The following is a 12,463-nucleotide window of genomic DNA, read 5'->3' as shown; positions in this document are numbered from 1 at the left end:
TAGAGAGAGAGAGAGAGAGAGAGAGAGAGAGAGAGAGAGAGAGAGATTGATTCATTTATGTCTATATGCTTTTATGGACAAAAGCAGCACCATTTATCCCTGTCTTATAGTGTAGCTGTGAAAGCTTAAAAATGCTGCCCAACAAGTTAGTCTCCCACTTTATTTTGTCAGGCAAGTAATAAATCTTAAGTGAACAAGTCACTGTGCTCTTCAACTGTCACCATGAGGAGTTGCAGGGAGGTGTGGGGGACGAACTCGTCAGCCTCAAGGCTGATTTACCACCCTTTCTATATCCTGACAATTGAAGGTTTGGGGAAAAAATTATGCACACCTGGAAATATTTATTTACCATACTTGGGGAGGAATAAATCCTAAAATTCAATTGGAAGCCATTCAAACACCTCTCTGAATGTCAGCATACAATCAATCAATATTATTCCAGAGGCAACACTGCTTCTGATATCAATAGAAAAGTGCTGGATTCACTGGGGCCATATTGCCACCTTGATGTGGACCTCAGAAGAACTTCCTTACATCTCCTTAAGAGCCAATTAAGCATTACATCAGGAATGTTTATAAAAAGCTGTTTATATAAGTCGGAAGAGGTTTTTTGTTTTTTACCTAACAAGTTTTAATGAAAACAGCTTTTAATTATTTCTTCAGTCCTGGTGTATTCTTCATTTAGAAAAAGAAAAGAGGAATAGAATTCTTCACCATTTTAAACTTTACTGTTCCTGGCACCAGTTCAGGCACTGGTTTTGAGGTATGAAGCCTTTAACTGCCTGCAACCTGGATACTTCACAGACTATTTGTTCAGGAACTTGGGAGGGAGGGTGCTGTAGCATTCATGGTCTGATTTTAGGATCCTGTGAGCAGCTGGTTGGCAACTATGTGAAAAGAATGCTGAACTAGATGGACCCTTGGTCTGATCCAGCACAGTTGTTCTTGCCTTCTTACCAGTTTCTCCCTTATCAACCTGCCCCCATGCAAAGGTTCACACTACAGAGTTCCTATTAAATGTTTCCCCTTTGTCAGATGTAAAGTGTGGCAACATGAGACAAGGCCTTCACTGCAGCTGTGGCAAGACCAAGGGATTTCATTGTCCAAGGTGAAGGTGCAAATGAAACTTCAAAGGGGAGCAGGAGCCTTTGAAGCTCTATCAAGGTTGCTGCCCATTGCTTCCCATGCCTTCTGTGAGAGCAAGACATGTTTGGAAGAAATGAGAGATGTCCCAGGAAAGGAGGGAGAGCCTTTGCCTTGCCTGGTTCCTGAACCCATGATGAGGCATCAAGACAGATGAACTGCCCAGTTAGAGGGCTTCCACAGGTGTCACCAGTAGGAGGCATCCTGAGGCTGGAAGGACTGGGGAGAAGTTTCCAGTCTGGGTTTAACTCTCTTTACATGAGCAGAGGCTTATTGTGCAACTCACTAGAGGGCTCATAGAGTTGTTCAAGAATGCAAAAATAATACATGAAATTACATTTTGTGGCCCTTTCATGGTACCCAAAATAAGCTACTTCAGACAGCTGTCTCCATCTTCCTTATGGTAAAGATAGCCCTTCAATTTAACTGTTACCACTTTGGTTAGCTTCTGATTAGAGACTGTTTCCAGGGTATGAGTTCTTTTTCAAGATTATTTTTGTGTGCCACTTAATGAAATCATGAGTCAAAAGAGCAGAATAAAAATATCCTAATTAAAAGCAATACATGAATCCTTTTGATAATCATCAGCTCCTGTAAAAAGCAAGACTGACAGAAATAAGGAAAGGAAATGGATTCAGAATAAGTAAAGAAAAAAATCTTGTAATCTTTTTTAAAACAGCAAGATCATTAGATTATATTGTGATTTTTGAAGTAATTTGCTCTTCATATTAAGTTCTTTTGTTTTTTCCAAAGCAAAACACCATACCTGGAAGAAACAACACAGCTTTTTCTGCTGACAGAAGAGTGTGCTAAGCACATGTGCACACACCCACACACACTCTCTTTATAATTTCTTCTCTATTAAAAACCTTTGTTGATCATCTTAATCACTGAAAGGATTAGCAGATACATTCACGCACTTCAAAAGAGAGTTAATTCAAGATTAAATGTCCACACTAGGCAACAGAGAGGCGTCCTCAGGCTCTGTCACCACAGGCTTACTCAGTGTCACAGCCTGTTCCAATTTCATTGGAATCATGAGCCAAGTACAGTATGGTGATCTTGTACTCGAACTAGTGGGCCAGACATTTTGTTACTGTGCCAATTTACAAAAGCACTGCACAGCACAGAAGTGTAAAAAGAAAGAGCAGATGCAGCCAAGAATAGGGACAACTCACAGAGCTTCCACAGGTCTATCACTAAAGAGTATTAATCATAACAGTACAAAAAATTAAACAGTGAAACCCTAGGCATGGTTGGTCAGAAAGAATCCCTACTGAGTTCAATGCGATTTAATCCCAGGTGAGTATGCATAGCTGTTGTGCGCAAGCATGATGGTGGACTTTAGCAAGTGTTCCCATGAGATGCTAATCACGCTGTTTTTGCTAATTCAGATTCAGAAGAACAACATGAGTATTTCATTGGGTTTGAGCAGCAGGGGGTTGTTCAAGGTCATAGGAACCAACAGGAAGGCACAGAAGTGGATGAGATTAGAGCTAGTCAGGTCACAGAGGAAGTGCCGCCAGATCATGGCAACTGGAAGGATATATAGCCAGTGGGAGGAGCCAATGTGGGTGTAGAGATTTCAGATGGGGACCACCCACTCCCTCCTGAGCTGGGTCCCAGGACTGGGCAGCAGCAGAAGCAAGAAGTACAATTTGATGTGAAGCGTGTGAAATGGAGGTATGTGTATTTTCACAGAGCTTCTCCCCAAAGGTTGGAACACAAGCACACTCCTAAGAGGAGTCACTAGACTGGGGCCAACTAACCACTTTGCATATGCTCAGAGATGTAGCTCTATGATTTAAATGTATAAAACAATAAAGAGAGTGTTGTCAAGAAATGGGTTATGGCTGGTGACTGCTGGGAGGGATGAAGCCCAGCTTGCAGCAAGCGTATCGCAGCCTTAGAGAAGTTGCATGCAATTCCTGTGTTCTGTAAACAACTAGCATGTTGTTGTTTCTTTGCCTGCTTTCACTGCTTCCTTATGAGATGTTCGGCACACACATTTTACAGATAAGGAAATAAAATACATCCTTGTCTGATATCTTAGCCTATGGGAAACCATTCTGTTTCTCTGTATTGTGTCCTAACTGTAGCTTCTTATCCATGATACAGGTTACACTGCAGAAATGCAGAGAGATACAAAGATATAACTACTCAGGCAAGACTTTGAGGTATTCATAAATTTATCTTCCACCTCAGAAGCAGCTTTTATTCTCCTTTCATCTTTTGCATCTACAATCCATATTTTTGCATTTGATAAGACAACTGTCCGGACGCAGGAGCTGGGCTTAGGGCATTCAGAATCCTCTCAGTACTGTTTTACATGTCAGAAGGATACCCCTGTAAGCTATTTCCATGACTTAAAGAATGAAAACTGTGGGAAGGGTACAGCCAGTCTTTTCATAGTATTAGCTGTGAAGCACTCATGAGCTTGTTCTCAGCAGAAGAATACTATGGCATCCAGTCCAGTTCATGATGTTAATCATAGTCCCTGCAATCAACCTAAAGTACTACTCCCATAACAGAAAATTATCCCCCTCAAAATCTTACATTTAACAAACAGATTTTAGCAATTTATTCACCAACCAGAAGAAGACTGAAAACCGTGACAGAAATAAAGATAAAGAAAGATCAAACAATAACCACAATTTGTTCCAGACAAACCAAATGCTGAACATATTTGCAGTTTCAGATTTCCTGATTTATGAGTAACTCATCATATTGCCAGATGATAACTTTCGTATAAGGTTCTCCCCGCTTCCCTTTATGAGTACACCTATAAAACTTGAATATTTGAATTTCTTTCATAAGCCTCCAGAAGGGCAAAACTTTGATGTTTCTTATGAGGAAAGATTGTTTTTTTGCTCAAGGCTAGAACTTAAAATCTTGTTACTGATTCAGCCAAATCACTCATTTTTTATTTTCATCAAAACCAAGCTACTTTTAATTAACACTAAACTCCGGTAACATACATCCACTGGTTTTTGAACATCAGACCAGTGCTTGCTGAAGTATTTGATATAAGCTTCCCATATCCAAGTAAAATCAAATATGTCTTTTTTCATAAAGAAGCTTTTAATTTCAATTCTAACCTGCAAACACACCCTGAAGAGAAAAAAGAGATGCATTTTGATTCTCTAGAAGAATAAGAAGAAATGCAATGAAACCTTCTTCATACTTTTGCACTGTAATTCAACTATGAATTATTACAGTTACACTGCAAATATAAAAATACCCCCAAACAAACCGTTTGTGACAAGGGAACTTGCTTTGCTTGTTTCCATCAGTGACAGAGTCTGTAATGTATGCACCTGTAATACCCAAGATCTGAAAATATGCCTTCTTAAATGAAGGTCACTGTTGCTATATTGATCCTCAGAGATTAAAAGATGCAAAAGAAAAGCAAGAGCTTAGTGGACCACGTAAGTACCTTGGGACAAGCAGAACATTTATTTATTCAGAATGAAAAGCAGCTGATTATCAAGTTTACATATGGAATGAGGAGGTTACAATTTTTTCAGACTGTTCTCATACAGCCATTTAACCTTAAGAACAGTAATTCATATATGTGAGAAAACCATGATCAGAAATAGACTATCGTAAATTATTCCTTAAATTAGCACACATTATAAACATTAATCATAATGGATTCAGAAGCAAAATTAATACAAATACAAACCTGTGAATTAAATAAATAAAATGTAGTAACTTTTGTTGGAACCAATTATACCCTATATATGGTAGAGAAGCTGCAACCTTTCTAATTTAAGATGCAGCAAACCCCTTGTGTTAATAGCAGACCAAACAATTAGAAAAAATTGTTCCTAACTGTAGGAAGAATTCTGTTGCTGTGCTAACCATGCTGATTCTGCAATGGATGTGTTCTGTTGTGCAGACTACGCAAAAGCAAGCACAGCACACATAGTTCATGGGGTCTAGAAGCATCAAAGTTGACTGATCTGGATAAATACCAACTGTTAAGGACGTAAGAGCAATCCTGGATCAGAGTTAGGGTCCATTAGTCCAGCGTTCTGTTCACCCAGTAGCAAACTAATTGCCTACAGCCTCTGATTCTGGAGGTAGCACATGGTCACCGAGCCTAAAAGCCACTGGCAGCCTTTTCCTCCATGAATTTGTCCAATCCCTTTTTAAAGTCATCCAAATTAGTGGCCATTACTACACCTTGTGGAACTGAATTTATGCACTGAAGAAGTGCTTCCTTTTATCTGTTCTGAATCTCCCACCAGTTTCATGGAATGATCCTGGGTTCCAGTACCCCTCCCCTTTCCACTCTTGCGCACTCCATGCATAATTTTGAACACTTCTCCCACCTCTCCCCTTAGATGCCTTTTTTCTAAGCTAAATAATCTCAGTTATTGTAGTCTTTCCTCATATGGCAGGTGGCCCATTACCTTGATCTTTTAGTTTCCATTTTCTGTATTTTCTAGCTCTAGAAGGTCCTCTTCTAGGTATGGTGACCAGAATAGTACACAATCTACTGTATCCAAGAACACTTATTACCTTGTCTATTTTGCCCATTTTATTTCAGTGAATAGGGTTTGCTTCTTGTTTGTTTAAATTAAAACAGACCTAAACTCCTGTCACACATAGCATTTCTTGTATTTTCACCAGTTTCTGCTTCATGCTACACTGAAACTTCTCAGCGCTGATGAAACACAGAGCACAATCAATCTAAGGACAATATACCACACTGACATCACACCCCCTCATTAATCTTCATTTGTCCAATCACATCCTGTCATTCTCATGCAAATAGGGCACTTGAGGATGCAACTGCTGCACACTGCTGGGATAAGAAGGAATAGGGCTGTCAGAAACTCCAGGGTGCCATCCCAGACCACAAACTATCACTTCTTCTCAGCCCTTATGCTTCAGTCATCCCAGCTAATGTGTTTGACACTCAGATCTCACCCAGCAGGAGCTAAAACAATCCAATTCTTCAGCTACACACATCTTACTTCCTGTTCTGAAACAATCACGGAGTTCCCTGGGGTTGTAACAGCTTCCTCTGTTCCAGCCTGCCATTACAAATACAAGCTGGAGGAATTATTAATGACAGCAACCAAGAAAATGAAATTCTTGCCTTGTAAATGTCTGTTTCTTTCACAGGTTGGAAGAAATTCAACTTAGTGATGGCTTACAAGCATTTCTCCCACCCCCACGCCCACAATTTCCAGAAAGACTTGGAGATAAGAGATTTACAACAAAACAAAAACCTGCCAAAGTAACAAGGACTGAACAAACAGAAGGTGAAGAAGTCTCTGACTGATGGACTACAGTTTTAATTAACACAGGCAGCCAAGGCTCCATCTTAGAACAGGTCATTGACTGCAGTCACGTACCTTTCTGCCTATGAGAAAAAGGAAACTTTCCTTTCTCCCTGTTCTAGTGGCAAGGCTAGTTTCTGGTTTTTAAAAGCCAACAATATAAGAAGTAATCACAAGCCTGATGAGGTAGCAATTATAGTAGAGGACATAAAGATGCAGAGGAATGTATATTCATAAATGCTTTGTTCATAAGAGATTCTGGGTCCAATTCCTGGAATATTCAATTAAATGGATTTCCAATGGCACCATAGAATATATCTCTGCCTAAGACTCTGAAGAGTTGCTATCAGTCAGAGTTAACACTGCAGAACCATGCTACCTCCCTAACAGTCTGCATCAGTAAAAGGCAGTTTCAAATGTTTAATAAGAACATACTGAGTGGTATAAAGCTTATTAGAATATTTCACTTTCCATGGGAAATAGAATGCCATAGTGAACTTCTATCCTCATTCCCAGCTGCATAATTTTATAAAACATGAATCCTGAGAAGAGAAATGTACAGATTGCCAGAAACATGACACACATAGAATTGGGAGCTCTCCATAAAAAGAGAAAAGCTGTTCAGGAGATTTGCCCCAATATTTAAACTTGAGCTTATAACACACACACAGAGTGGAGGGAGGAAAATTAGAAAAAATTCTAAAAACATCAGAAAAGATTTGTTTTTACTATGTCTGATACAATAACAGGCAAAGTTCAATTTAATCTGCTCCTTGTGCTTTATTCTCAAATTCAATACTTTAACAGAAAATTTAATAAGGAAAGTCAAGTTCCCATAAATTGTTTTTCACAAAATAACATAAAGCCTTACCTTGTCTATCATGTCTGGTCGGTTTGTAGCAGCCAAGACGGTTACATCCTTTAGCTGTTCTATGCCATCCATTTCTGTCAGCAATTGTGCCAAGACACGGTCTGCCACATTGCCAGAACCTGAAGAGCTAATGGAAACACAAAGTAAGAGCCAAAGTAGCAGAGCAGGTAAGAATGGAAACATGAGAAGTTTATTCAGATTTATTTTAAATTCAGATTGTAAATTCCACAAAACAAGAACCTGCCATTTTCTTCCCATTTATGTTATGGAGTATCAATATCTTTCAGTGATTATGCTATTTAAAAATACTGTACCCAGCAACCACAGAGACATTTGTATATGATGAGGTTCTACCAGATTTTCCTCAGTTGTACTAATCATCAGAGGACATGAAAGCCCTTGAGAAAAAAAGAAATTCAGCCCTTCTTCCCCTTCTATGGCATTTCCCTTCACAAAGCAGTTAGCCCTTATTAAATAGCATTAGCTGCACCAACTGATATACAGTGGTACCTTGGCTCACGAACTTAATCCATTCCAGAACTCTGGTCGTGATCCAAATTGGTCGTGAGCCAAGTTAAATTTTCCCATAAGGTTCAATATAGATAAGTATAATCCATTCTGTAACTATTTTTTTTAAATCAGAAACATGTGAAGCAAAGTGACAACAACAAAGCTTGTGGCCATCTCCCCACCCTCACCCTGAGCACAAGCATGGCCATCTTCCCACCCCCCAAGCACGACCGAGACTGCATCTGTCATACCTGCATGCATCCATCATCCTGGCATGCTGGGGGGGGGAGAGAGACGGGCGTGATCGGGGGCACACTGGGGGAGAAAGAGACAGGCACAAATGGCACGCTGGGGGAGGGAGAGATGGGCGCAATCTCGGCCATCTCCCCCCCCTGCCCCCAGCACGATCGCGGCCATCTCCCCACTCGGGGGTGGGGTGGGGAGATGGCCATGATCGTGCTGCTTGGGGGGGATGGATGAGATTGCTCCTGTCTTCCCTGCAGGAGCGTGCCCATGATCACGCACGTCTTCCCTGCACGAACGCAACTGCGATCGTGTCCATCTCCCCACTCAGGGGGTGGGGGGGAGGAGATGGCTGTGACCTTGGTCACCACCCAATGCTGAGTTCACAACCCACATCAACATTTTAATGACATTTTTGTTCGTGACCCAATTTGTGAACCAAGGCATTCGTGAGCCGAGGTACCACTGTACGAGGGATCTTTAAAAAATTTCCACACTTTTACATTTTTTATTTTATAAATATATTTTATATATTTTTTGCTGATGGCATTAAAAAATTGGTACAGTGCTGGGAAAAATGCATCACAAAAGAAGGTAATATGTAGAAAAGTGATGTAATTTGTTTTTTGAAATTCTTAATAGAGTGCAGAAACTTTTTGAAGAACCCTCATACATTGTTATTTAATCTATATACTACCTTCTTGTCAAAAATGGCATTTAAAAGGCTAACGGATCAAAAACAAAATCTTAATTAAAGCATATAAAAACAATACATCACAACAAAATCAAAAATACAACAGTAAAAGAAATTGATCAACTAACCAATTAAAAATCCTTCAGAAGTGGGCTAAAGCCCTGCCTGAATAAAAATGTATTGCCTGGCAGCTGAAGGCAAACTGAGCTCATCTCAGTTAACCTACTCTCCACTAGCATGGAGTTCCAGAGAAGTATGGTCCTTCTCAGTTCTTCTGCCCAATATGCTACCTAGCAATACTTTTTCTGTACATCCACAGTTTTGTGAGGTTAATCCCTAAAACCATTTCATCACTCCTTATTTCCCTCAACACCATCTGCACTACCGATATTTCCCTTTAGCTGCTTGTTCCCATTCATGATACTTTTGTGCAATCATGTAAGATACTGCAGTAGGGATCCAATATGTTGCATAACAACTTTGCTGCCTGAAGCCTTCCTGGAATCAGAAGGTTTTCCATTTACATTCTTCCTCCAACTAACTTCCTCCCAAGGGTAGCCTAAATAGTCTTCAGATAGTTTAAAGGAGTTGACGAGTTCTAGAAATCAAGGAGTCTACACCATTTTTAAAGCTCCTTCTGCCATGTTCCCCCTGCTCCCAGAGGTCCAGAATGGAACTAAGACATGGCAGCAATCATTTGCTTAGCACTGTATGCTCAAAGTGAAAATACGAAGTTAGAGGTGTTTCTTTATTGTCAAAGAGTGAGTGAAACTACAAGAGACCGGCAGAATCAGGCCCTGTAGCCCAACATCTTGTTCACTATAGGGGGAAGTCAGATATTCTATTAAGCCAAAAGGAAATGAAGACATGATTGCTCTTTGCTGCTTGTCTCCCAATAATTCAGAGGTATATCACCTCTGAATGGAAGGCTCCAATTCACTTATCAAAGCTATTAACTGCTGAAAGATTTGACTTTTACACAGGCATTTTAAAACCCCTTAAGCCTAGAGCCACCCACAGTTTGGGTATCCTATATAGTATGTGTTATGTGAAGAAGGACATTCTTTTTTATCTTGTGGATTTAGACCAATACATTTCAGCTGAATTTCTAGCATTATAAGAGGAGAAGAATCAAACTTTTTCCATGTCATATAATTTTATAAATCACTGTTCTTCTGAGTTTTTTTAAATAAAATGCCCAAAGTTGTCTTCTCTCATAGGAATGATGTTGCAGCTCATAACTTATTTTGTTTGTTTACATTTTTCTATACTTTTTCAAACTCTACAACAGCTTTTTTCATTGCTAAATTTACTGGGAATGATGGGAAATGCAATCCATCACTTCTAGAAGAGTGCTTTACAAGATGGGTGGAGAACATTTTTCCTGATAGAGTCTCCACTACTTTGGTCGAAATCCATCTGTGTCTGCATTCCAGCAGATGGTGTAGCAATAGCCAAACAGACAGATCCATAACCAAAATAGGTAGAATAAATGGATTGGACCAGGTCTGACACAAAGTTGTAGTCCACAGGTAGTCTGAAAACTACAGGTTCCCCATCCTTGCTTTTTATTTTTTACACTGTGGTAGTTTGATGTCATCCAGTTACTTAATCAGCAAGGGGAAAAGCCAATTTAAAGCACTGATCTGAAATTAAGTTTTACACTGATACTTCTTTTCTATTTTTTCTTAACTATTGTGCAAAGCCAAAAAAATAGCTTTACCTATGTTTTGGGACTATAAGTCCTCTACCAGAAGCACTGGCTTCCACTGTACCTGGAATCAATACTAATTATTATTATGGTACTTTGTTCCTTCCACAAACTATCCATGCCTCCTACCTATGCACAAAGAATCCTGTAATGAGTAATTTTTGCAATCATGCCATATAGGGAAGCTCAAATCTATCTCACCATGTCTTAGTTTAACTGCACAAAAACAATGTTATTATCAGAATATGATATGTTCTGCTCCTGACTGACTCCTGCAAATCTCACATGAGAACAACAGGTATGTAGATACAGGAAACTAACTTTCAATAAACAATGGTTAACTACATAAAAGCCATGCTGGAACAGACCAAAGGTCCATTTAGATGAGCACTCCATACACATAGTGGTAATTCAGCTACTCACAGGATTCCTCAAGCAGAAGGGTTGCAAGTTCTCTGCCCACCCAAGCTCCTAAGCAACTGGTGTATGTAGGCATGCAGCTCTACTGAAGAAGAGAGCACATAGCCAGCAAGGCCAGAAGATACTCATAGCCTCCTACCTCAGGAATCTGTCCAATCCCCTTTTAAAGCCATCCCCGTTGTTGGCCATCACCATTACCTGTGGCAGCAAATTCCACAGTTTCAAATATACATAGTGTGAAGAAGTACTTCTTTTGTCTATTCTAAACCTCCCACCAATCAGCTTAATCAGACCCTGGGTTCAAGAGTTAAGGCAAAGAGAAAAAATATCTCCTCCACTTTCTCCACACAATGCAAAAGTTTAAGCACTTCTATCATCTCCTTCCTTGTACTTTTACCAACTCCATAATGTCCTTTTTCAGGTAAGATGATCAGAACTGAATACAATATTCGAAGTGTGGTCACACCAAAGATTTGTATAAGGGGAAGTAAGATTTTGCCAGTTCTTTTTTATTTCATTCCTAACTATGTCTAGCATGGAGTTTGTCTTTTCACCATAGCTGCACACTGGGTTGACATTTTCATCAAGCAGTTCCCAGATACCTTTCTTGCTCAGTCAATGTTAGCTCAGATCCCATCAGCATATACTTGAAGTTGGTATTTTCCCCCAAGATGCTCTACTGTACTCTTGTTTACACTGAACTGTATTTGCCATTTTAATGCCCATTCTCCCAGCTTAAAGAGATCCCACTGGAGTTCCTCACAAACCCTTTAACCATCCTAAATAGTTTGGTGTCATCAGCAAACATGGCCACTTCACTTACTTTACATGGCCTTGCAAAACATACTTTTTCCTCCCCTGCCCTCATGTTTGAGGCCAGCATATCACTCCAAAGATTTACACAATCCTTTTCAAAGCAAACTAATCAGCAGGGAATACAGTTGCATTCATGTTTACAGAAACCGAATGAGACACTATTTAGTTCCTGCCACCAATGCAGGTCAGTGAGCATAGCACAATACAAATGAAATGAGGACCCTTGAGAATTTCATTTCTTCAATTATCCTAAAATAATACCAAATTGAGCAATAACCAACCAGATGATATACTTCCAGATGTTACAAATGAATTCTGAAAAAGGTCAAACTCCATAAGAAAAGACATTTGGAAAACTTTCTCTTGGAAGAGGGTTGAAAACCAAGCTATCTTGTGGGGTTTTTTCCTATTAAATATGTAAAGGGGATGAAAATACAGCTTTATATTTAATTATAGCTTCCACATTTATTTATTTAAAATATATTAGAGACACAAAATGGCATATGCAAAGCTCATTTTACTAGACTGTTCCTGTGATCTTATTAGATTTTCATATATGCTTTAACAAGGGTCATTAACATTTAATGAGCCCTTCCCATAACAGCACTCCCAACTTAATCTTATGCAACAATTGCCCTAGATTATTTCCTAATGTTAAGCCAATGGGAAGTGTTCTGCCTTTCATTCTTGCACCATAGTATCTGCAAGCCATGCAAGTTAGAAATAGTTGTCACTGTTGTTGCTGTTTCTTCTAAGTTCAT

At 39.5% G+C, this 12,463-nt stretch overlaps 1 protein-coding gene across 2 annotated transcripts in view; it reads right to left on the bottom strand.

Annotated features, from left to right (window-relative positions):
• Positions 1-12,463, bottom strand: part of SPATA5 (spermatogenesis associated 5) — a 182,768-nt gene that overhangs the window by 125,989 nt on the left and 44,316 nt on the right. Inside the window, exons 14-15 of one of the 2 annotated variants that reach the window (XM_044428334.1) lie at positions 7,309-7,435; positions 3,906-5,956 (exon numbers count right to left, since the gene is read on the bottom strand). In XM_044428334.1, the coding sequence (XP_044284269.1) occupies positions 5,915-5,956; positions 7,309-7,435 (169 nt within the window). In that variant the 3' untranslated portion in view covers positions 3,906-5,914. Of the gene's footprint in view, positions 1-3,905; positions 5,957-7,308; positions 7,436-12,463 lie in introns of those variants that run through there. The other variant, XM_044428333.1, reaches the window with a different exon arrangement.

Source organism: Varanus komodoensis, unplaced genomic scaffold (genome assembly GCF_004798865.1).
Source record: "Varanus komodoensis strain SLA01 unplaced genomic scaffold, ASM479886v1 scaffold2, whole genome shotgun sequence".
Lineage (NCBI taxonomy): Eukaryota > Metazoa > Chordata > Lepidosauria > Squamata > Varanidae > Varanus > Varanus komodoensis.
Note: the sequence above shows the minus strand (reverse complement) of the source record. Positions and strands in the feature narration are given on the sequence as shown.